Source organism: Schistocerca nitens, chromosome 1 (assembly GCF_023898315.1).
Source record: "Schistocerca nitens isolate TAMUIC-IGC-003100 chromosome 1, iqSchNite1.1, whole genome shotgun sequence".
Classification (NCBI taxonomy): domain Eukaryota; kingdom Metazoa; phylum Arthropoda; class Insecta; order Orthoptera; family Acrididae; genus Schistocerca; species Schistocerca nitens.
Genome location: NC_064614.1, coordinates 964881844 through 964906635, shown reverse-complemented (window position 1 = coordinate 964906635; position 24792 = coordinate 964881844). Strand labels below are relative to the sequence as shown.

The following is a 24792-nucleotide window of genomic DNA, read 5'->3' as shown; positions in this document are numbered from 1 at the left end:
TGCTACACTAATATCTTTTACACTTAACATTCTCTTTGACTGCTTCTACAGCGGCAACTTTTGTGGATTCTGTTGCAACAGAGTATATGCAGTTGCCATAATTACAGTATACTTCTCGTATTGTGTGGGAGGGTTTGGTAGATTCAAGGGTGCACAAAGTGGTCTGCCACCACTACTAGCTTTCCCAATACACCTAAGTCCATAAAATAACCTCACATTGGCTTCATATAGTTCATTACTTCAGCATTTGGTAGAAGTTAGAAATGATCTATCAACACCACAGTTTTTCATATGATTTTAAGTTTACAGACTAATCAATTTCCGATAGTCACATTTGCAGAAAGTACTACATCTCCACCACATCACTTGCATCCTACAGTGTCTTTCAATACTGACGTTAAAATATTCAAACCTATAATTATATGGAAATACAGAAGCGTCCGATCTTACCCGTCGGCTTTGACCCATGACGTCACAAATACCGCGGAAACGACCATAAACAACAATTCCAATATGGCGGATATAAAAACATCGAATACGTATTGTAAACACTGAAATACACAAGTTTCACAAAAAGCCTAATGACTGTAACGGGACAAGCGTGGGAAATTGGGGGTTTTTGGGTGGGGAGAAACTAAATATGTCGTTATGCGGTGGGGGGAGTCTGCAGTGCCCCCCCATCCCCCCACAGGCTTCATTAGTGTCAAATCAATATTTTCGAATCATAGGCGGCCGCTGCCGCGGCCGCATTCCAAAAAAAAAAAACTCCCAACCTAACCTCAAGTGGGCTACGCTACAGATCAATATGTTCATCAAATTGCTTCATATTACGTATACATGTTCTTTAAACAAGAGTACATCAAACCATGTATTAGGTTTTCCGCGCCGTAATGACGTCACACACCACAACACGCTTACGTCACGGGTCAAAGCCGACGAGTAAGATCGGACCTTTCTGTTGACCCAATTATATTTACCTTCATGGATAGGTAATGCATCTCCTAGACAGTGAGCTTGCAGTTTTTTGTGGAGTGGGAGGAATGTCAACACTCTTTTCACCACAACTATTACTTCGCCCAATTTCACTACTATCCACAACCGGTGTAGCTCTGTAGGACCTTTTCCTTTGCTCTAGCATCTCTTGAAGATGCCTTTCAGTTTAATCATTTAAAATGAGAGCAACAACACACAACAGTTTCTTTATAAACACAGCACACTATCAAATATTGAAATATTTGTTTTGTTTTCAAAGATTTACAAGCGCATGAACAAAGAAGTTCAATAATCAGCATAAGCATTCTGTGGTAAACAAATTCAAAGAGAACATAGAAAAGCCACATCCTTCTAGGGCATGTTGTTTCTCAGAGTTGCATACAAATCTGAAAGAATGTCGAGACATCATGATGTGTCAAGTAAATGTTAAAAAAATATATTAAAAACACATTTTCATGGATTTTTTACAAAAATTATGCACCAATTTTTTCTGGGAAGTCCAAATACTTATATAGTAGGAAAATAAAGAAACTAGGTGTTTTTTTTTTTTAAGAAAAAAGAAAAGAAAAAAGAAAGAAGAAAATTGGTGTCTGATTTCACCGTAAACAAATACCAGTAGTGAAAAAGTTGACAGTTGTCACGAAGACTGATTAGACGCCTGGTATTTCTAAGTAATTTATCTACATTAAAACATAAAAAATTATGAATTTGAGTGATCATATTATGAACAGTTTTTCAGCACTTATTACCCTTCCCCCACCCCACTCTAAAAATTAAGGGTACATTTTATATTTGGGTGTGACTAATTTTCAGGCTAACAGTATGTATGTTATTGTACAGACAACACTTTTTGACATTTGTTTCTGATAGTGGAGAGTTCAGTATCACGTTTCATTGTTTTGAAGATACGAGTCGGCAATATCTGATGCAGATGAGTTGGACCATGGTACATGCAGTGTTGTCTGATTTTGAACATTGTTGTAGTGAAGTCACTAGAGAATTTTTTGAACATCACTTTACATCATGAACATCCCATCTCCTCATTTGTTAAAGAGTCCCTGAGTGGTCAGAGTGACAGACTGTCAATCCTAAGGGCCTGAGTTCGATTCCCGGCTGGGTTGGAGATTTTCTCCGCTCAGGGACTGGGTGTTGTGTTGTCCTAATCATCATCATTTCATCCCCATCGACGCGCAAGTTGCCGAAGTGGCGTCAAATCGAAAGACTTGCACCAGGTGAGCGGTCTACCCGATGGGAGGCCCTCGTCACAAGCCATTATTATTATTATTATTATTATTATTATTATTATTATTTGTTAACAAGTGCTGACTTCCACAAAAAATGTAAATGAAAATGAAAATGAAAGAAATACACAATGAGATGAACAGAAATGACACTTTTATTCAAAGACAATAATTACAATGAAGTCACTGGAATTTACGATGGTCCCCTAAACATTACAAATGGCAGGACATGGTTCTTAATAGGGTGTGTGATTACCACAGACAGAAGTGCATGCTCTGCATTGTACTCACATGCTGACTACAGGGTTGGTAAGGAGTTCTTGTGGTAGAGTTTTCCATTACTCCATGAGCATGGTTGACAACTACTGGATGGACATAGGTGCATGTGCATGTGCTGCAGTACATGTTTCCATTGCAGCCCATATGTACTTGATGGGATTTAAATTGGGAGAATGGACAGGGCAGTCCATTCGCCAAATATTCTATTGCTCCAAGAGCTGCTTCACCTGCGCAGGTTGATGTGGAGTTCCCACCTCACACTGTATGAGGGTATGTAACATACCCAGAAATGTTCTTGAACATGATTGTTTTGGTGGTCCAGGTGTTATGGTGTGGGGAGGAATAATCTTGTGTGTGTGTGTGTGTGTGTGTGTGTGTGTGTATTAATCTCCAAATCTTTGAACATGGTACACTCACCGATCAGCGTCAATGTGATAGTGTTCTCTTTCCCCGTATGTGTCTTTTCTTTTGGGTGGGGAGGGGGGGTGGTTAGTACACTCACTGGTCAGTGTTAATGTGAGACTACTTCTTCCACATATGCGTCTTTTTAGGGGTGCATTCAGCCATGATTTAATTTTTATGGATGACAGTGTATGACCGCAATTCACATTGAAACAGCATAGGCGGAAGAATGCAGGTGCAGGACCTCTAGGAACTAGAGGATATTCTGTGACTGGACTTTCCTGCTCATTCCATAAACTTTAGTACCATGGAGCATGTATAGGATGTATTGGGGAGGCATATCACGTCCATATGCACCAGTAACCATCCAGCAGTTGTCAACTGTACTGTTGGAGGAATGGAATGCCCTACTTCAAGAAGTCCTTACCAACCTTGTGGCCTGCTTGGGAGCATGTTGCAGAGCATGCATTGCTGTCTGTGGTGATCACATATCCTGTTAAGAATCATGTCGTATCTTTTGTTATGTCCAGGATACCATCATAAATCATGGTGACATGAGTGTAGTTATTGTTTTTTGTATATCATTTCTGTTCATCTCTATGTGTGTTTCTTTCAGTTAGCTTCTGTACTATACTATAGCAGTTCTTTCTCTTTATGATCCAAATTTAATTGAGTTATGTTACTTGGCAGTCTCATCATGCAAAAGTTACCTTCGTGCTTTAGTTTTGCGCTTTATTATAGATACATTATGCTTTGGTTATACTTAATTTCCAGCAGTTTCATGGGAGGATTGGTTCATTAAGTAGTGTATGACAACCTATAGAGAAATGCAATAGTGCTTACAACATCCATAGTGGTCATTAGGGGACACTTTATGACAATGTGTCCTGTTCTACGTTCTATTACTCCAATTGAAAGGGACAGTTATGTGGTCGTGGAAATGTTACATGTGAAAAATATGATAAAGGGTACACAGCAGACATCAAAATAAACATCTCCTGACATATATTTTGACCATCATTGAAAGGCACTGTAGTCACCCTTAACATACTCATTAACTGAAGTGCAAGATTGTTTACTCCAGTTGGAAGATATTATTTTGGACAGCTGTGTGGTCATCTGGAATGCCAGTGTTTATTTTATCATCTGCCTTCCTTTATTAACTGACCCTGAGAAGAGACCATCAGGTTTAATAAAAATGAAATGTGAACAGAAAAATTTCATCAAAGTGTACGGTCTTCACTTTTTACGTAATGTGCATGTTGTTAACAGCCAGGATGCTGTAAGTGGACACAAGAGCTTGTTGGTTTGGTTCAAGGCCTGTTTCCTTTCAGGTAGGAAGAATTTGTGGAATGACCTATCTTCATAAAGCATTGCAAAAAAGGTGGCATTTTATTTTCTTACTGAGTGCTCATTCCCTCTTAATTTTGATAGTAATTTACGGGTGTCAGTTTGTAACTGATCCATGACACTCATTTAATTTGTGGTTGGCAGATGAACAGCCTATGTAGTTTTCTATAATCATCTGCATCAGAACATTGTGGCATATATTCCAATGATATCATCATTTATTCCAACAATGTCAGCAGGTTCCTCTTTATTCTTTGGGCAATTGCAGTCTTGCAGTGCCTTTCTCAAGATTGAAATGATCATCTGAAATGACAAGTAAATTGTTTTGATTTGGCAAGCATGGGAAAGAAAAGAATTAGAAAATTCTCACATTAGTTTAATATTTATTGACAAGCACTGCCATATTAATTCTTCCACCTCTGAGGCTTTGAGAAAAATATTTTGATAAAGACACTGTCAGTAAAATTGCAGACAGGATGTTGCAAAAGGAGAACTAGTCATGCAAGGTGAGGCCAACAGATTGAATGAATAAAAAGATACATCTATTAATAGGAATGCATATTATTATTTGTTGTGGATTAGTTAAATACGCCACTGTCTGTGGATACAGTGTGTGTGTGTGTGTGTGTGTGTGTGTGTGTGTGTGTGTAAGAATTGTTAACATGTAAGCTCTCGGTTCTCTTGATTCCTTTGTTACTTTTAGTTTTTGGAAATATCAAAAATACTTATTCTCACATGACCAACTGGCAGTTTCATTGGTTTAATTCTCTACAGATGATTCGTTTTGTTAAGTTATACTACATAAATCTCAATTTGTGCGATTTGGATTTTGGCAAAAATAAATTGGGTTATGTGGCTACAGGCCTTCATGAGTTGTCATTCTTGTTACTGTAACATTTTCTGCAGTAAGAAAGTGTGCGGACGCAAAAAATTATGGGAGGGCTACTAATATTTCCACTGTTGAACATTCAGAAGTCTTTGGAGTGAATCTGAAAGACTGACAGTGAAGTGCTCCCATTCGCCTACGGTATATATTGGTAGAACAAGTTGATTGCATATGAGATATAAAATTGTTAAGGCTTTCGTGGCCACTTGTTGACAAATTGCCTGTTTCATTCTGTTTCTGGTTCTTCAGACGACGTTTGTCTGATGATTTTTCTGACGTTTTGCCAGCTTAAGTGGCTGGCATTGTCAAAGTTTCACCCTCCATCACTGGTGGTGGACTGAAACGGAGCTCGCAGCCGCAGACTATATGTAGCTGATGCACCAATGCCAGAGGGCTTCTCTGTGGTCATTTCCGGTGCAGTTCTCCTCTGGCTACCTTCGACGGTTGTTGGCTGCAGTACAGGAAGCCAGGATCCTTTTACCTTGAGGCTTTCCTCTTTCTTGTTGAAGCTGTTCTCGCATGTGTGTATTTCTGCAGCTTCTCTGTACAAGCGGGTGTGATAGTTCTTCTCTACAGCCAGAACTTCCGTGTTGGCGAATTTTACTACGTGGTCAGTCTCACATAGCGCGTGCTCTGCCACAGCAGATTTCTCCACCTGCCCCAACCTGGAGTGTCATTTATGTTCTGTAATACTGGTGTTGATCAATCGTCCAGTCATTCCAACATGAACTTTGCCACTTGTGATGCGGCTGCAATTCGGCTTCAGTCCACCACCAGCAATAGAGAGTGAAACTTTGACAATGCGAGCCCCTCATGCTGGCGAAATGTCAGAAAAATCATCAGACGAACGTCGGTCGAAGAACCTGAGACAGCAGTCAACAGGCAGTTTGTATATGAGATCACGGCAAATCCTTGTGAAAGAAAAAACACACAGGGAGCATAGATACATGCTACAATGATCCTGTATAAAGGTCATTGATTCACAAATTTTGGTCAAGAGGGGGATAGTAAGTACAGTCAGCTCTTACAGTTGACTATTACCAGTTATATATTCCACATTTTCCTAAGGTTAAAACCATCAACAAGTATAACTAAATCAATTATCAAATGTACTTCAGTAGCTCCCCTGAAAAGTAAACCTCAGAAGGATGAAACAGATGTTAAAAGCTGGACATTTTTTATCGTCCATGGTTGTCTGTATGCAGTGCTCAGCCACAGCAGATCTATCAGGCTGTACAGTCAGATATACAGAAGATACTATGCACAACATTCTTCAACTGTCTGTAAAATTTGCTGTGCATTGAATATATTTTACATACATTTCAAGAATGTTTTATAGTTATTACATGGTCATGTTACTGATATATTTATAACTACATGAGCTGGAGTCATACAGTTGCCAAAGACATGTAAAATTTCTTTGTCAATGTTATGTTTGTTTTTGTTGTGCACTGTATATTGTTTTCTTCCTTGCTGTTTTAGATTCAGCACCAGTACCGTCTGACAAATGAACAAGGACCACCCCACAAAAAACGTTTTACAGTTACATTAAAGCTAGGTGATGAAGAGTATTCAGCCGAGGGTGCGAGTATTAAAAAAGCACAACATTCAGCTGCAAGTGAGGCCCTACAGCACACACAATACAAGCATCCTCCGCCAAAAACTTCTCGGAATATTAGAACAGGAAAAAGTAAGTGTTACAGAATATTTACATGTGCTATTCTGTATCATTTAAATGTTGATAAAGGCTGTTGGAACTTGAATAGCTTAATGTATGTGTGTTGGGAGATAATGGAAACTGACTAATAATTGCTGCTTGAATAATTGGAAAAAAATTGTTTGGGAAGAATAATTGAGAGAAATTGGAAGGTAATTTATGTATCTGTGTACAATTCTGGGTGGCTTCAACTGATACCAATATCAACAGACTTCAGTATCAATACATTCAAGGTCAGCATTCATAATTTGCATTATGTACTGCTTCACATTAATTGCTTTGTGTGTAGTCTTGATTATAACAATGCCGATGCAGTATCACTCCTCCACTATTCGTGCAAATTCCTCTTTATCTACTCTGAACCTCCTGGTGCAGGATCTCAGCCTCGGGCAAAATGATGAACAACAGGAATGCACATCTCACATATATGTGAATTAATTTTACCTTTCTAATAACTTTTTATAAGACTTTTCATGTATGATTGAGATACATATGTTTTAACAATGCGAGTACGACGGATCCAAGCATACATCTGCAATGTACCACTTATAGAAACAAAATGCGAAGATGCAGGAATTAATAAATTGAAGAACTTATTTCTTCTTTTGTTTCATGCAGATGTATCAAAACATGATCCTTGCCACAAAACCACCCATTAATTTACCTTTGGTGTTGTGTATATCCCCTTTAGTTTACATGTAGATTACGTGAACAAAAAGTAAAGAACGAAAAAATTGTATGATTCAACACAAACTCTAGTGAACTGCTACTGATCAAACCTATTTTTTTATTCTCTTTTGTGTGGAGGTAATGGAAATTCTGTTTGGAAAGAGAAAGAACTTGAGAAGTTGGTATACTGCTGCTCTGTCTGAACTGTAAAGGTTGTAGAAGTGCTGAGTTGTCTACAGACACGTAAAAGAGAATGAAAACTTTACTAGCCCTTGGATGAATCCTCTAATGAGCTGGAGTGTGCCCCCCCCCCCCCCCCCCCCCCACACACACACACAGTGCTGCTACGAAGTGTGTTCAGCTGCCACAGTGTGTGTGTGTGTGCGTGCGCGCGCGCGCGCGCGCGCGTGCACGTACACTATCTGGTGAGTTGTCTCCTTTACTTCTGCCAGAACTTTCCTTACCAAATTTTTATGAATATTGATCGCCTCTGACAGTTGAAAGACTTGCGACAGGCCAGTGGTTCTTGCACCAGGCCAGTGGGTCATACAGCATTATTGTTATGATAAAATTTGAAAATATGGTAAAGCCTTTATAAACATGCTTAAAACATCCATAGTGTATATTTCTTTCTTTAATTGCAGTGATCACAAACAAATTGCCATCAGTTGATTGATTTTGGTCCTTAATGACGATCTTAGACCTCTTAGGAAAAGGGAAACCAAATATGAGGTTCATTCAAGTGAAACCTGGTCAGTGCATCTACCTTTGCCGTACATGTAAGGTGGCACCACGTAACTGTGGGTATGGTGGCGCCATCTATTGGTAAAGAGACTGACATGTGCACACTGTTTGATGTTGCATAGCGCCAGTGTGGTTTCACACCGAAGAGAAGGTGGTCACACAAGTTGTTGTCCACTACCGAACATGCAGGCGACTAATCAGGAACAACGAGGAGTGCTCGTCCTGGACAGGCTCATCGTGTCATCACACCGGAAATGGTTGCGAAAGTGATTGCTTTAGTCTTGGACAACCACAAAATCACCATGGATGAGATCTGTCGGTTACTAGGTATTAGCGTGGGCACCGCCCACACCATAATACATCAACACTTGAACTTTCAGAAAATCTGTGCGCAGTGGGTTCCCCACCAACTGACCGCCAAGCAGCCCAGTACTCGAATGTTGCTGTCTTTGAGTCCCCTGCAATGTTATCATGAGAAGGAATACGTCTTTCTATCACATATTGTCACATGTGACCGAACATGGTGTAGCCATTTTGAACCGGAAAGTGAGCATCACAGTAAGCAGTAGAAACATGCGACTTCACCACCTCCAAAGAAATCAAAGGCAGTGCACTGCTAAGGCTTCTGGGAAGCACAAATTGAAACTATTAGTGACTGGGGAAAAAAAATGAGCATTCAAGGATATCACAACTGTGGATCTTCCTGTGCATCATACAATCAAAGGCGCATGAGTAACAAGTTCCACAATTTATAGAAGAGAAAGGATTGCCACAGAAGGCTGTTCCATTGCATGATAACACCACTTCACATCCTGAAGAAAGGATTTTCGTATCTGATGATGCTGATGGTGAATGAGAAAGTGGGGATAAAGATAGTGACTGTGCCAGTCATTGTACCACATTGCAGTGTGTCAGTACTCTTCTAGATTATGTGGCCAGAGGGGTTTTTAGTTCAATGACATTATTACCGTAAGAAAAATTTGAAATGCTGCCTGGCAAAGTGTCAATTCTTCTCAGAAGCAGACAAACATCACAGACTATTTTAAGAAATAAACAGGTCTACAGTACCTATGCATGGGACTTGAATAAAATTTCAGACAGAGGATACTTTTTTGAAAATATCTCAGTCATTCATATTTTTTGATTATTTGTGCATCTTCTCCTCCATATCACTCCGAATAATGGCAGATATACTGTATTGTAAAAAAATGAGGTTGGTATAGGACATCATCACTTTAATGAGAGTCTAACTAACTTAAAAAATATAAAACTGAAGGATGGTGAAAGTACTTTCAAAATAAATGTGTACAGCATATCATCACCCCAATTATGAATAACAAAATATCAAGTGAACCATAGTTGAGACTAAAATAGTATGTGAAGCAACGAAGATGACAAATGCAAAGCTAGAGAAAGAGAATACAATGGTCATAGGGCAGATAACAGAAATACAGGGGTAATTGTTCCTGAATGACTATATTACAAACACAAAAGAGGGTTTTCTTTCTTTGTTTCTTTTTATTTATTTTTTTTTTCCAGAAAATGAAATAATTAGTAATTCACAGAGACTCAAGTGTGAAGCTCCTACATAAAAAGCTCCCAAATTCTTCGTAACAAACATTTTCACAGTTCCTAAAGAAATTTAAACATCATTTTGAATAAATATGCAAGAAATTAACTAACAAATAACATACATGTAAATCTTCAGGAGAAGTAAGTGGTTGTGATTTCTTACCACATTCTTTATATTTTATCTTTGCAATATTCAGAACATTAATTGGATTCTCCATAATTATGCAATATTCAGAACATTAATTGGATTCTCCATAATTATGAAACTTTGGAAATCTGTATAAATACAGGATTATTAGCAGGCATGTGTGAAGGAAACACAATGAATATTAATTCCGGTTTTTATCCCTTGTGTACACTTACCAATCTTGCAGAAGCAAATTTCAATTTTAATTGTTATGGACATTGAATTAATTGCAAATTCAAATGAATCGTAATTGTGAACAACTGTGTGAGAGAAACTGTCAATGGTAACTGGAATTTGCTTTACCAATGAATTGTCAACCAAACATGTGTGACTAATGTGTTGCACATGCATGGTCTGCTACATCTCTGGTAGGTGTGTACATTTCTCCAGCCACCTGGTGGGATAAAATGTTCTGCTCTTTAAAATTACTTTCATAAAAAATGAAAGAATCCAGTAATAAGGATAGTGTTCTTTTTCTTCATGTGTACAATAATTATAAGATACTCAACTGAGCTTCTCAGCTTGGCAGTTTACAGTCCGCAATTTAAAGAATGCATGCTATATCGCTGTAGTGCCTGGACAAGAAGCTACAGCATCTGCAGCTGCTAGCTGTTTCATACAGAATGATCCATAGAAAATTCTTGTGTATACGAAATGGAATATGAAATTTTCCATACAAAAAACTTTTCAAACAAAGCTGCACATGGGTAGATATTAGATACAGCTAGTAAAGTTTGATAAATTATTTAATTGCGTACAGGAGGCATAGTACAAATAAGCTGATATCAGATATGATTTCAGTGCCCAAAAAACCGCATTATTACCTTTTCGTTATTTAAACTTACGACTTGTCGCCTGAATATGTTTCTTATATTTCATTTTATCTGTATCTACTATCATGTTATAATTTCATGTTTCGACTTGTTCCACGACCATGGAGACTTCTCCTTAATTTGGTCCCACAGAACAATAAATAAATTTTAAAAAAATCTACATAACTACGATTGTACACAGGCGTGCACCTCTTTGTCTGAAGCAAATTGATGGCCAAAAACATCTTTCTTTGGGATTCCAAAAAAGGGAAATCCAATGGGAGAGATTCGGATTGTATGGAAGATGTGTAACGGCTTCCAAGTGAAACATCTGCAGTATAGTCGTAACAGGCATGCCTGCTCTGGGAAAGCCATGATGACCTTTTCTTTGACTACAAGGGCCCACTGTTCATTGACTTTCTGGAACACAGCACCACAACTAATGCACGGTGATAGTGTGAACACTCTGCAAAAATTAAAGCCAAATACCAATGAATGTTGACAGGCAGCATTGTTCTGTGCCGGATAATGCCAGCCCACATGTTGACAAGGTTATTCCAGTTATTTTGACTAAGCTGTGAAAAGTTTGCTAAGAAGACTTACACTTCTTCCATACAGTCCCAATCTTTCCCCGTGCGATTTCCATATTTTTGTAGCCCTGGAGAATGACAATTGTGGTCATTGGTGTGCTTTGGATGAAGAGGTGCATGACTGGATACAGCCATGTTTCCAGAGGCAATTGCAAACTTTTTTCCATGAAGGCAGTGACAGTCTTGTTTCATGGTGGGATAAATGTATTAAAAATTATGGTAATTTCTTTTGAGATGATAATCAATTTACTTACTTTTTTCCAACTATCTTTTTTTCATTTGATTGCCTCTTATATGATATATAAGATTTTCTTGTCAAAGTATTTTCAGTGATGATTTTTTTTTTTTAAAAAAAAATGCATCTGAAATTTGTTGTAGGTAATATCACTCCCACAGTTGAGCTGAATGCATTGGCAATGAAGAGAGGGGAGCCAGCAGTTTATACTTTCATAGAACCTCCACATAACGGAACACCGCACAATATGTATTTGCCTCCGCCACCTCATAATTTTAATTATAGGGGAATGTATAATCAGGTGAGTTTAGCTATACTGAGCTCCATTTATTTACTTGGAAGGTATCTGGAACATGATGGAAATTTAGGAATACTTTTAAATTTAGCAAATGATGTTTTAATCAATACTGTAAGGTTTTAAGTTGATTTTAATTTTTGTTCATCATGAATGGACAAGGTATTTCATTATGTACAACCAATATAGTTCTTTTGCCAATCATTTATTGAATGTCTTCATGTAACGGGTTTGATTGTGATAATAGTCCTCTATTAGTTGATAGTTTATCCAGTAAATGGGGGAGACCAGTATCTTCTAATGAAGAGCAAATGCTAATGAATCAAAACTGTGTAGTCCATGAGTTTTAAGAGTTACAATATTAAATTGATGTGGCAGCTTTTTATGTGGTAGACATGTACTGCTTTTGTGCTATTGGAAGTAGTGCTGACTCATGTGCACAGTGTCGGTCTCTACATTTACATATCGAGTTTGATGCCACTCGGAAAAATTAAACAAATTTTCATGCTTTATTCGGTGATGCGTATTTTCATGAAGAATGGAACTGAGCGCATTAATTGTGAAAGCATTCAGTTGCAGGTTGCTCATGCTATAAATGGGTCTGTGAACTGCTTAAAACACACTGGGAATTGTGGCATTAGGATTGGCAAGGGAAATCTACCAATCTGAATAAGGAACATTCCAGGAAAAATGTGGAAAACTAAATTAACAATTTTGATAAGTGTGCCTTTAGATGGAGAATATAAAATTTTCCTAAAACATGATAACTACTCAAAGAGGAGATAGCCCTTTAGGGCAGCAGCTAGTCACTGCAAATGGTTCATTTACGATACCAAAGGTGGAGGGAAATGGCAAGTAATAATGTTAGAGTAATAAAGAAACATGTGAAACATTTAAGTTTATGGAATTCTCAACCGAAGATTAACATAAGGTCATAGATTACCTCCTAACAGTTTAGATTTAAACAGAATGAAACTCCACATGACTACATTGAAAAAATACCCACAAAACAAGAATTTTAATACACATCACATTGCAGCTAAAGTGATGGAAAAAAGATTTCTTACTTATTTCAGTCGATTTCGTAAATGTGAGGTGTATTATCTTTCACTGAAACAAAGATGTATATCTGACAACTGTACCATTTGTTATTAATCTATAGAACAACAATAACAGTAGGAGTAATAGTGAAAGTGTTGGTAACAATAATGAAACATACTGTAATACTGCAGTGATTGGAATCCAAATATTGTATGTTGTTAGCATTGGATGTCATGGCACATGGTACGGACATGAATAACAAATGCGCATTCTGTCCCACCCTCCACTATTTAGTTTCCAGTGCACAGCTGCTAGCTGCTTCTCCTGATAATGCCATACACCAGCTATAAAAAGTACCCCTCCCTCCCTCTTTCTCTCTCTCTCTCTCTCTCTCTCTCTCTCTCTCTCTCACACACACACACACACACACACACACACACACACACACACACTTTGAGAGAGTGTTTCTCACTCTGGAAGATTTTCATGGACAGGAAATCGACGTATATTAGGAAATTTTTACAAAATTCGGAGAGATTCACCATTGATCAGCATCTATTGTGACAATTGGTAGCAGCCCCTCAACATAAATAAATAAAATGTAATGTAATGTGCATAGACAGACAATATGAGGATTTTCGGATGTGCAATTCGCAATCAGTACTTTGGAATTGGTTAAAACCTTCAAGTATCTAGGACTACATGCCTGCAACAATTTAAAGTGAAACAACCACATTTGTGTAACCTTGAGGGAGGCAGATGCTGGTGTCTGATTTATTCATAAAATTGCAAAGAATATGTCACTCAGATAACAATCATGCAACCAATTCTGGAGGATTTTATGTCTGCATGGAAGCCTTACTAGGTTGGATAGAGGGCTACAAGAACAGCTCCATGCTTTCTCACAGATTTGTGTGCTCAGAGTAAGAATGTCTCAGAATTACCCTATGAGTTTCAACAGGGTATGTCACAGGAATGGTGTTGTGCTTTGTGGTGACCTTTACTCACAAAATTCCAAGAACTAAGCTCCAGAGCAAGTCAAGATACTATTTGCTCCAACATTCATCTCATGTAGGTGTTATGAAGCTAAAGTTAAAATGAAAGAAATTTAGGATCACATGGTGTGTGTGTGTGTGTGTGTGTGTGTGTGTGTGTGTGTGTGTGCGCGCGTGCGTGCGTGTGTGCGTTGGGGGTAGGGGCAGGGGTTGTTCGTCAATCTTTCTTGTGTACCAACTGTATTTGAAATAGGAAGTGATAAAAGTGATACTGATATACTATGAGCCTTACAATATCCATTAGTTTGTGGATTGTAGATGTAGATGCAGATGTAGAATTGTGTATTTTAATGTTACCACTGGTATTTGTTGCTGGAGAGGATTTAATCATGGTACCAATTCCATGAACATTGTCAGTGAGTCATCTGTTCATAATTACCTTTACATTTAAATCTTCTCTTTCTGCACTCATGTCACTCCTTGAAGTTTTGGTCCTAGTATGAAGTGCCACTCGTAGCCGTATCGAACTTCTTCACCACCTTCAGGAAAGCGCTGTGATAATGGAAAATTATGTTTACTACCCACTAGCTATGAATCGCATAACGAGTTCATCTCAAAATCCTTCTGTATTTAACAGTCCCCATAACACTTTCAACATATCAATTAAACATTTACGCTCTTAATAAATAACCTTGTCTTCAAACAGATTGCTAGTATCCCAAGGTCAAGAATTAATTAATTAACTCATTCATTAATTCCATACAATCTTCTTCCTTTTTTGTTTTTTGGAACAACAGCAGTCGTCATTCCGACCTCTTCTTTATTGACATCCTTGACACCCCAAGTCACGTCAGACTGTAAATGGCTCCTTCTCACCTTTAAAACACTAGCCATCTGTCATGCCTTGTGGTGGTACTGTGGTTATTTTTACATTTTGTAACTGAGCATAAATAAAAAATGTGCACACAGTAGTTGGTCTTTCCTGTAGCACTGTTACCATAAATTAAGGTTTCTACATGACCCATCTTTTGTTTGCACAGTAGGAAGGAAGTGGGGCATGTTGCTACTTTGAATAGCAACATGTACCACCACAGTATAAATTGATATTGGATGAGAATGAATAAAATATATTCTGGCAGTTATCTCCCCCCTCCCCCCCCCCCCTCCCCATAATATTATAAGTTATTTTCAGTGTGAAACATTTTAAAGGAAGGTGCTGCACACAAGGAAATTTTCATTCTGCACACCAGTGTGAAGTCTGTTCATGAAGGGCTTTTCTTGTGCACACCACACACCTCCATGTTTGTCTCTTCTTTGTTGCGGGTGGCAGAAGGTCTGTAAAATGCTTGGCTGTAAGGTGTGTTGCTTTCAGTGTTGTAGGTGCGCATGGTACTGATGTGGCAAAGATATGGCCAGTTGTTCACCAAGACTAATGGTGAAGTTCATTCTGCTTTGTTTGCCACTGTGCTGCTTGTACAGAGCATGCAATGTCCAACTGGTGGAAAACTTGCGATAATATTTTTTCAGCCTGCTCCTGGCCATCTGGTAGCTGTGCAACTGAGAATCACACCTATCCACACCTCCAATGTTGTTCTTGTAATTGGTGAACAAGTCCCTCCTTCGAGTTTACATTTAAAAATGTATCATCGGGAAGATGCTGACCACAACACCACCTCTTTTGCGTATCATTTCATTACCATGTATTTGTCTCTATACCTTGTTACATACTCCCCTTTTCTCAGCGTTTTCTTTTTGGTGAAATCAGGGAACCTGCCCCTGTCTTGCCACATTGTGCCGACAATGTCGGTATTGTTGCTGGTTAGTTTGTCACCAAATCTGGATTGATGCGCCAGTTGTCAAGATAAATGCAGTAACCTTCCTTGAGTGGATCCCATGCAAGCTCCTGAACAATTTGAGAGTTATTTTTTCCTCTGTATAGTGGCTACATAATTAGTGTCCTTTCCATTGTAAACAATTAAGTCCCATACATACCTGAAGCTGCTTTCACAGTGTTCATAAAATTTGATGCTAAATCTGCTGTGCTTTGATGGAATAAATTGTCTCCGCCAAAGTCATCATTTCCAGAGCAACAACAATTTCTCAACGGTGATGTTCCTTCCTGGTATGTGTACTGATCTATATTTACGCTGCAGATAATCCATAGTTGGGTGGATTTTGAATAGTTTGGGTGAATTTTGAATAATTTTCTGATTATAGTACTTAGTGGATCAAGCGAGGTAGTGTCACAAAAGTGCAGAAATTTCAGTAAAAGATTAAACCACCATTCACTCATCAATTTCCTGAAGAAAGGTGTGTCAGCTGAATCTCTCTTTGAAAAGTACACCATGTATTCTAATTTGTGAATAATTCCTTCAAGGATGAGCATTCCAGTATGTGTTTCTACCTCATCCCTTGTAGTATGCTGCCAACTGCGTACCCCGAAGCATGCTGCTATATTGTGATGAGGAGCTATGAAATGTTGTGCACATAAGTTCACTTGTTCATCTGTGCACAAAGCATCATGCATAAAACACACAAAACCACTCATCACATCATATTGTTTTATCAACACGCAATTTGCTGAAGTGGCGTCAAATCGAAAGACTTGCACCCGGCGAACGGTCTACCCGACGGGAGGCCCTAGCCACACAACATTTTTATTTATATTGTTTTAGATGCTAGCTGTACCACTAGTACCACTAAGAAATATGGATCACAAACAGAACTAGCACGCACAAATGCACTAGGTACCATCTGTTGCAGTAGTGTTTTGTCGTCAGATGTTTCTGAATCGAAGTCACCTTCACTAGCCTCAACATCCATATCTTGAACACTTTTAAAACTGCTGCTCTATCTCTGAATCTGATAAACAACTACTTTTTGCCATTACAAAAGACCACTCACTAATGAGGCTGTAAAGGCAGACGAAAAAGGTGTGCTTTTGCAGCTGCTTCACAAGATGCATACCGTCCATGCACACTTGAGTGGAAAATGTTATATCTAGCCCAGAATATGCTGTGTTTGCTGATGAGAGCTGCCATATATTGGACAAAACTCAACTAGTGCCACAGTTTCAATGGCAGACCGATAACTCGTCATTTTCACAAGCTACTACCCACAGAAGGCAGTGGACAGATATATCCATCCAACCATCTGTGAATTAACAGAGTGGTGACAGGTATTTCCATTATACCCATTTAAAGGATTAAGAGACGTTTGTGTCGAAACATTACCAAAAAGGACCTGCAACTGTATCCTTTAGTGGCCCTTACATGCTCAATATTTTGTGCACGATACTGAGTATTGCATAATAATATTGACCATCAGAGAGCAGTATTGACCATTTGCATAATATATTGAAGCGCTTGGCAGATCTTTAAAAATATTAGTGCTCACTTAATGTCTTGTACAGTGTATTGTACCATTTAAGGATGATATTGTGCAGTACCGGCCAGTTCCTGTTGAAACTTTATGATTTGCAGAGATGCAAATAATTCGTACAGTGACACCATATGAATGTGAATACACCAGGAAAGAAAGTGAAAGGAATAATCTCTTGAAGTGCATTCTAGGAAGTAGATTTGTTACATATTTAATACTTTTTTAGTAATTAGCTTTAAAACCATCTGACAAAAGCATGTAAATGTAGGAAAATAACACTGCAACAGTTTGTTTTTTTGGAAGCTTGAAGTATTTATTGGAAAAACCTTTGAGGTTTACAGATCAGTTCCACCAGCGTGGAAAGTGAAAGCCGATGAGTGTATGAATATTATCTTTTCTATGTACACAAGGTGTAACAGAGTTCATCAATATTTTGAAAGATTCCTCATTAATCCTTAAAAAATTCTGATAGTCATATGGCTGTTGCAAGCTCTCTTAATATGTTTGTATGTTCATTTGTAGAATGCCTTCCAATCCACTTATTTGCTCATCACCTCTTCCTCTTACTTTTCTTTTTGTATCATTTAGCGATTGCTTTCATAATACATACAAATTCTCGAGGGTTGGACGAAACAGTGCATACAGTGCAAGAAATGCACATTTGAACATAAATGCAAATGCTAAACCAAGCCTGCAGGTTGCACTGTTGTATTTGATCACAGGTGGCATCTGTGTAATGTCCTCAACATGTTGCAAGTGTCAGTCATAGTCAGAATTGTGTTTTGCATAGTTGTGAATCTGTTATGTTGAAGCTTTACTGTGAATTCGAACATGGGCAGATAGTTGGTGCTCATATGTTGGGGCTTTTGTAACCAAGATAGCCAAAGTGTTTAGTGCTTCAAGAGCCACCATATTGAATATTTATACCACATACAGGGAACTGGGAAAACGTCATCAGCTAAGTCACAAAGTTAACAGAAGTATGTGTGGAGTGATCGTGATGGACAGTTATGAAGAGGATTGCAATGAAAAATAAAGAGGATGACAGCTGCAGAAGTCACTGCAGAACTGAATGTCTCACTTGCAAACCCTGTCAGCACGAAAGCAATGCAATGGGAGCTCTAGAAGCAAGGCAAACTGGAATTAGGAAACCACAAACAGTGATGTAACTGCTCGTAACAGGAAAATATGGTGCTGAAACCACGGAACCTGGACTGTGGAGCAATGAAAGAAATTCATTTGGCTGGATGAGTCTTCTGGCTGAGTTTGTCCCAGGAATGAAATGTGGCAGGGGTTTGGTGATGATTTGAGCAGCCATATTGTGGTACTCTATGGGTTCCATGTTTATTCTGCAAAATCACATTACTGCCAAGGATTGTGTGACCATTTGTGTGATCGGCTATATCCCATGGTACAACTTTTGTTCTCCAATGGTTATGCTGTGTTGCAAGCTAACAGGGTCCCTGTTTACACAGCTCACGTCATCCAGGACTTGTTTTTGTGAGTAAAAAGATGAATTATCTCTCCCTTGGCCACTGCAGTCACCAGATGTCAATATTATGAGCCTTTGTGGTCTACTTTGGATAGAAGGGTGCATGATCACTTTAAACCTCCGTCATCGTTACCTGATATTGCCAATATTTTGCAGGAAGAATAGTATAATATTCCCTTGAAAGTCGTAGGACCTGTATTTATCCATTCTGAGACAACTGCAAAACAGGATTCCTACACTGAATTAGACATGGTAATTTGTTGTGTTTACATATTTTTGTACATCACTGAGCATCAACATTTTCACTATGAAAATAGAGTTCTAAATGACACAGTGTGGGCATAAATATTGTGCCATTCTTGGCCTCACACGTTTACTCAATATGTTGACACGGTATCATTGTACAATAAATATTGAGCCTGGTAGGGCCTCGTTAGAGGTTTACTGTTACGCATGAGTTAAAGTGATCAAACAAAATTTCTTATGTCGAGTTCACTGGTGGTTCCTGAGTGAAATGTAAACACAACTTCTGTATCTACAGTTTTCAATTTCTTCACATACGCTGTCAGGGTATTTGAACTCACAGAAGATGCAATATTATGCATCAGAAAATGCCCATCAGTACAGTGAAGCACTGTTGCAGAAGGGTGTTTGGTGCACAATGTTTGGTGTCTACATTACAACACAGTTCTTTCACCAAACTGTTAATGCTAAACAGTATGTCCAGAAACTGTGTAATTCATATGTAGATCAACTTACAGAAGGTGGAAGACTGTATAATGTTTTCAGAAACATTGAGCTTTGACAGCCTGTACACAAGCAGTCTTATTGTAAGTATTTACTGCACCATTTTACTTTTGCTCACCCTGTGTGTGGTAACTGCTATGTTAGAAGGCAGTAATGTAAAGATTTTGTATTTCAAATGCTGTGTACACTTCCACATGTAGTTATGGGTGTAATTAGCTTCAGTCCAGACAAAGACAAATTGATTTGAATACAGTTCCATTATATTTTGCATTAGCGACAGACAAGTTCTAAATATAATGTGAAAATGTTAATTCTTTTTGTGGTTTGATCAAAGCAACTCCACCACTTGCCATTTGACTGCTGGAGGAGATTTATATGTACAGTCATTCAAATAAGACCACCATCTACATCCCCCTACATGTTCCGTAAGCTACCATATGGTGTATGGCATAGGTTACCACGTACCACTATTAGTCATTTCATTTTCCATTCCACTTACAAATGGAGCAAGGGAAGAAGACTGTCTGTATGCTTCCATACGTGCCCTAATTCTTCTTTTTTCATCTTTGTGGACTGCATGTGAAATGTATGTTGGCAACAGTCGAATTGTTCTTTGATCAATTGCAAGTGCCTGTTCTCAAAATATTCTCACTTGTATTTCATGAAAAGAATGTTATCTTCCTTCCAGGGTTTCCCATCAGAGATGAGCTGTTCTTTCCTAAAACTCTCCCAGTAAACCGAAGTTGATGTGACCGTGTCAAGCAGCACATCACTAATACGGTATTCAAATATTACAGGATTGTTTTTCCTACTCATCTGCATTAACTTACATTTTTCTACTTTTAGAGTAAGTGGCCATTCATGACATCAAATAGAAATTGTGTCAGTCATCTTGTATCACTCACTGACCATTCTTTTTCAATACACTACAGCATTATCATCAGACAGTTGCAGATTGCTTCCCACCCAGCCCATCAGATCATTTACGTATGCAGAGAACAAGAACGATACTATCACACTTCTGTGAGGCATCTCTGAAGAATACCCTCGTCTCTGTCGAACACTCACAGTCAAGGGCAATGTACTGGATCCCATTACTTAAAAAGTCTTCGAGCCACTAACATTTGGAAACCTGTTCCATATGGTTGGACAAATCGTTAACAATGAAGATGGCATGTAACATACATCAAATTGGCATGAAATGTAGTAGCAACTTGTATATGCAATTGATGGGCATGTTACTGCAACGGGACAAAGTTTGTAAGAGTAATGCCATCTACCTTTTATATTTAATGAAAGATTACACACAAGGTTTCTCATTCAGAAATTGCATTTGAATGTTAGTATAGTAAGTAAAGTTTTGGCAGAATGTAAATAATTTGGCATTAATGGAAACCTCTCGTCAAGCACTAGAAGCATCGAGTTGTCGTCAGGCATACAGGAAAAGAATGAAAACTGCTAGCTTTTGATCATGCCCCACATGTACAGCTGACACAGTTTAACTGCATTTGAATGAATTATAGCTAAAGGGATAAGAAAAGAGTGTTTTCCCTTAAAAATAAAAATTTGATTGGATGGGATGAAATATCTCCTAGAGCAGTTAAAACTGTTTCTAATATATCAGCATCTCCATCTGAAATAATAAACCAGTCATTTGAAGAAGCATGTTTCCCAGATGCTCAAAAATACATAGAAGTAAAGCAATTATTGAAGAAAAGCTCAAAGACGCTGTAGGAAACTACCAACCAGCGAATCTTCTCCCAATATTTTCAAATTAATCCGAAAATGTTGTTGTAATCCAGCTCGAGAATTTCATGGCAAAACCTAGAATCATCACTTTAAATCAGTTCGGCTTCTAGAAAGGGAAGAGTACAATATGTGACATCAACAAATTTGTTGAGGAAATTTGCTTCTCTCTGGACAAGTCTCAAAAAGTCACAGGTATTTTCTGTGACCTTATGAAGGCTTTTGACTGTGTAAACACTCTCTACTGGTACATAAATTAGAAAGAGACAGAGTAAATGGCAGTGCTTTGAAATTATTCAAATCATATTTAACAGACAGAAAGCAAAGGATAGTTGTAACATCAGGTACAGGAAATTGTTTCGCAGAATGGAGAATTATTTCACAGGGTGTCCAACAAGATTCCATTTTAGGCCTACGTAAATGATACAACATTGCACTCATTTTTATTTTCAGATGATGCGTCTGTACTCTTTGAAAGTGAGACCTCAGAACAAATTTTCCAAAGAGTCATTGACACTCCAAATAGTTCACAACATTGGTTTGATGTAAATGGATTAAAACTAAACACTATCGAACTCGGGGCCTTTGCTTTTCGCGGGCAAGTGCTCTACCATCTGAGCTACCGAAGCACGACTCACACCCGGTCCTCACAGCTTTACTTCTGCCAGTACCTCGTCTCCTACCTTCCAAACTTTACGGAAGCTCTCCTGCGAACCTGGTAGAAGTTTCATATCAGCGCACACTCCGCTGCAGAGTGAAAATCTCATTCTGGACTAAAGGGATGTTTTTAGAAAAAAGTTCATCCTGGTCTTCATTTATAAGCTACTTGGCAAACAAGCTAAACAGTCTACCACTCACAATGACCGAATTGACCTATGCGCATGACATTGACACTAAGAAAGTTGTTTGCCACAGTTATTTTGAAGCCATTGTAAGATACTGAATAATCATTTGGAGGAATGCAAGTAGTGTAATTAAATATTATTATTTAAACAAACTATCATTAGAAATAAGTATAACATTTAGCCTATAGAGTCATGCTGACCTTTATTCAGGATCTAAAAATTTTAACTATTCCATGTATTTACATTTTGAATTTGTTTGTCTTTATCTGTACCAATCCGGTATTATTCATAGAAAATTTTTTCAATATATTTATGATACAAGAAACAAAGATAATTTCATGTTGTCATCTCATAGACTAAAACTCTTCTCCCATACTCCTCATTACATGGCTATGAAAATTAATAATAAATTAAAAATGAAAAACTTTCACAGTATGGAAATATATTTAACAAAGATAAGGTTACATGCCATCTTACTGCAAAAATGTTATTATTTACTCATGGAATTTTTAAATGATGATGAAGATGTCTTTGTAGAGTAATAAAATAAATTATAATGATTTTATAAATTAAGATTGTTTGTGTCCTTCGTTTGACACATTTATGTATTTCTGGTTCATTATCTATATTGACAAGTCTCCTGTAGTGTGAATCAAAGTGTGTCATGTTGTTGTTGTTGTTGTTGTTGTTGGTGGTGGTGGTGGTCTTCAGTCCAAAGACTGGTTGGATGCAGCTCTCCATGCTACTCTATCCTGTGCAAGCTTCTTCATCTCCCAGTATCTACTGCAACCTACATCCTTCTGAATCTGCTTAGTGTATTCATCTCTTGGTCTCCCTCTACGATTTTTACCCTCCACACTGCTCTCCAGTACTAAGTTGGTGATACTTTGATGCCTCAGAACATGTCCTATCAACTGATTCCTTCTACTAGTCAAGTTGTGCCACAAATTTCTCTTCTCCCCAATTCTATTCAATACCTCCTCATTAGTTATGTGATCTATCCATCTAATCTTCAGCATTCTTCTGTAGCACCACATTTCGAAAGCTTCTATTCTCTTCTTGTCCAAACTATTTATCATCCATGCTTGACTTCCATACATGCCTACAGTCCATACAAATACTTTCAGAAAAGACTTCCTGACACTTAAATCTATACTCGATGTTAACAAATTTCTCTTCTTCAGAAACGCTTTCCTTGCCATTGCCAGTCTACATTTTATATCCTCTCTACTTCGGCCATCATCAGTTACTTTGCTCCCCAAATAGCAAAACTCCTTTACTACTTTAAGTGTCTCATTTTCTAATCTGATTCCCTCAGCATCACCCGACTTAATTCGACTACATTCCATTATCCTCGTTTTGCTTTTGTTGATATTCATCTTATATCCTACTTTCAAACAGTGTCCATTCCATTCAGCTGCTCTTCCAGGTCCTTTGCTGTCTCTGACAGAATTACTATATCATCAGCGAACCTCAAAGTTTTTATTTCTTCTCCATGGATTTTATACCTGTTCCAAATTTTTCTTTTGTTTTATTTACTGCTTGCTCAATATACAGATTGAATAACACAGGGGATAGGCTACAACCCTGTCTCACTCGCTTCCCAACCACTGCTTCCCTTGCATGCCCCTCGACTCTTATAGCCGCCATCTGGTTTCTGTACAAATTGTAAATAGCCTTTCGCTCCCTGTACTTTACCCCTGCCACCTTCAGAATTTGGAAGAGAGTATTCCAGTCAACATTGTCAAAAGCTTTACCTAAGTCTACAAATGCTAGAAACGTAGGTTTACCTTTCCTTAATCTAGCTTCTAAGATAAGTCGTAGGGTCAGTATTGCCTCACGTGTTCCAATATTTCTACGGAATCCAAATTGATCTTCCCTGAGGTCAGCTTCTACCGTTTTTTCCATTCGTCTGTAAAGAAATTGTGTTAGTATTTTGCAGCCGTGACTTATTAAACTGATAGTTTGGTAATTTTCACATCTGTCAAAACCTGCTTTCTTTGGGATTGGAATTATTATATTCTTCTTGAAGTCTGAGGGTATTTCGCCTGTCTCATACATCTTACTCACCAGGTGGTAGAGTTTTATCAGGGGTGGCTCTCCCAAGGCTGTCAGTAGTTCTAATGGAATGTTGTCTATTCCAGGGGCGTTGTTTCGACTCAGGTCTTTCAGTGCTCTGTCAAATTCTTCACGCATTATCATATCTCCCATTTCATCTTCATCTACATCCTCTTCCATTTCCAAAATATTGTTCTCAAGTACATCGCCCTTGTATAGACCCTCTATATACTCCTTCCACCTTTCTGCTTTCCCTTCTTTGCTTAGAACTGGGTTTCCATCTGAGCTCTTGATATTCATACAAGTGATTCTCTTTTCTCCAAAGGTCTCTCTAATTTTCCTGTAGGCAGTATCTATCTTACCCTTACCCCTAGTGAGATAAGCATCTTACATCCTTACATTTGTCCTCTAGCCATCCCTGCCTGTTGATCCCATTTTTGAGAGTTTTTTCTCCTTTCATCAATTAAATTCAATATTTCTTCTGTTACCCAAGGATTCCTACTAGCCCTCATCTT

At 38.2% G+C, this 24792-nt stretch overlaps 1 protein-coding gene across 2 annotated transcripts in view; it reads left to right on the top strand.

Annotated features, from left to right (window-relative positions):
- LOC126194920 (double-stranded RNA-binding protein Staufen homolog 2-like) overlaps positions 1-24792 on the top strand; it is a 254734-nt gene that overhangs the window by 65758 nt on the left and 164184 nt on the right. For both annotated transcript variants that reach the window (XM_049933299.1, XM_049933306.1), the window contains exons 5-6: positions 6634-6841; positions 11821-11978. In XM_049933299.1, the coding sequence (XP_049789256.1) occupies positions 6634-6841; positions 11821-11978 (366 nt within the window). The remainder of the gene's footprint in view (positions 1-6633; positions 6842-11820; positions 11979-24792) is intronic.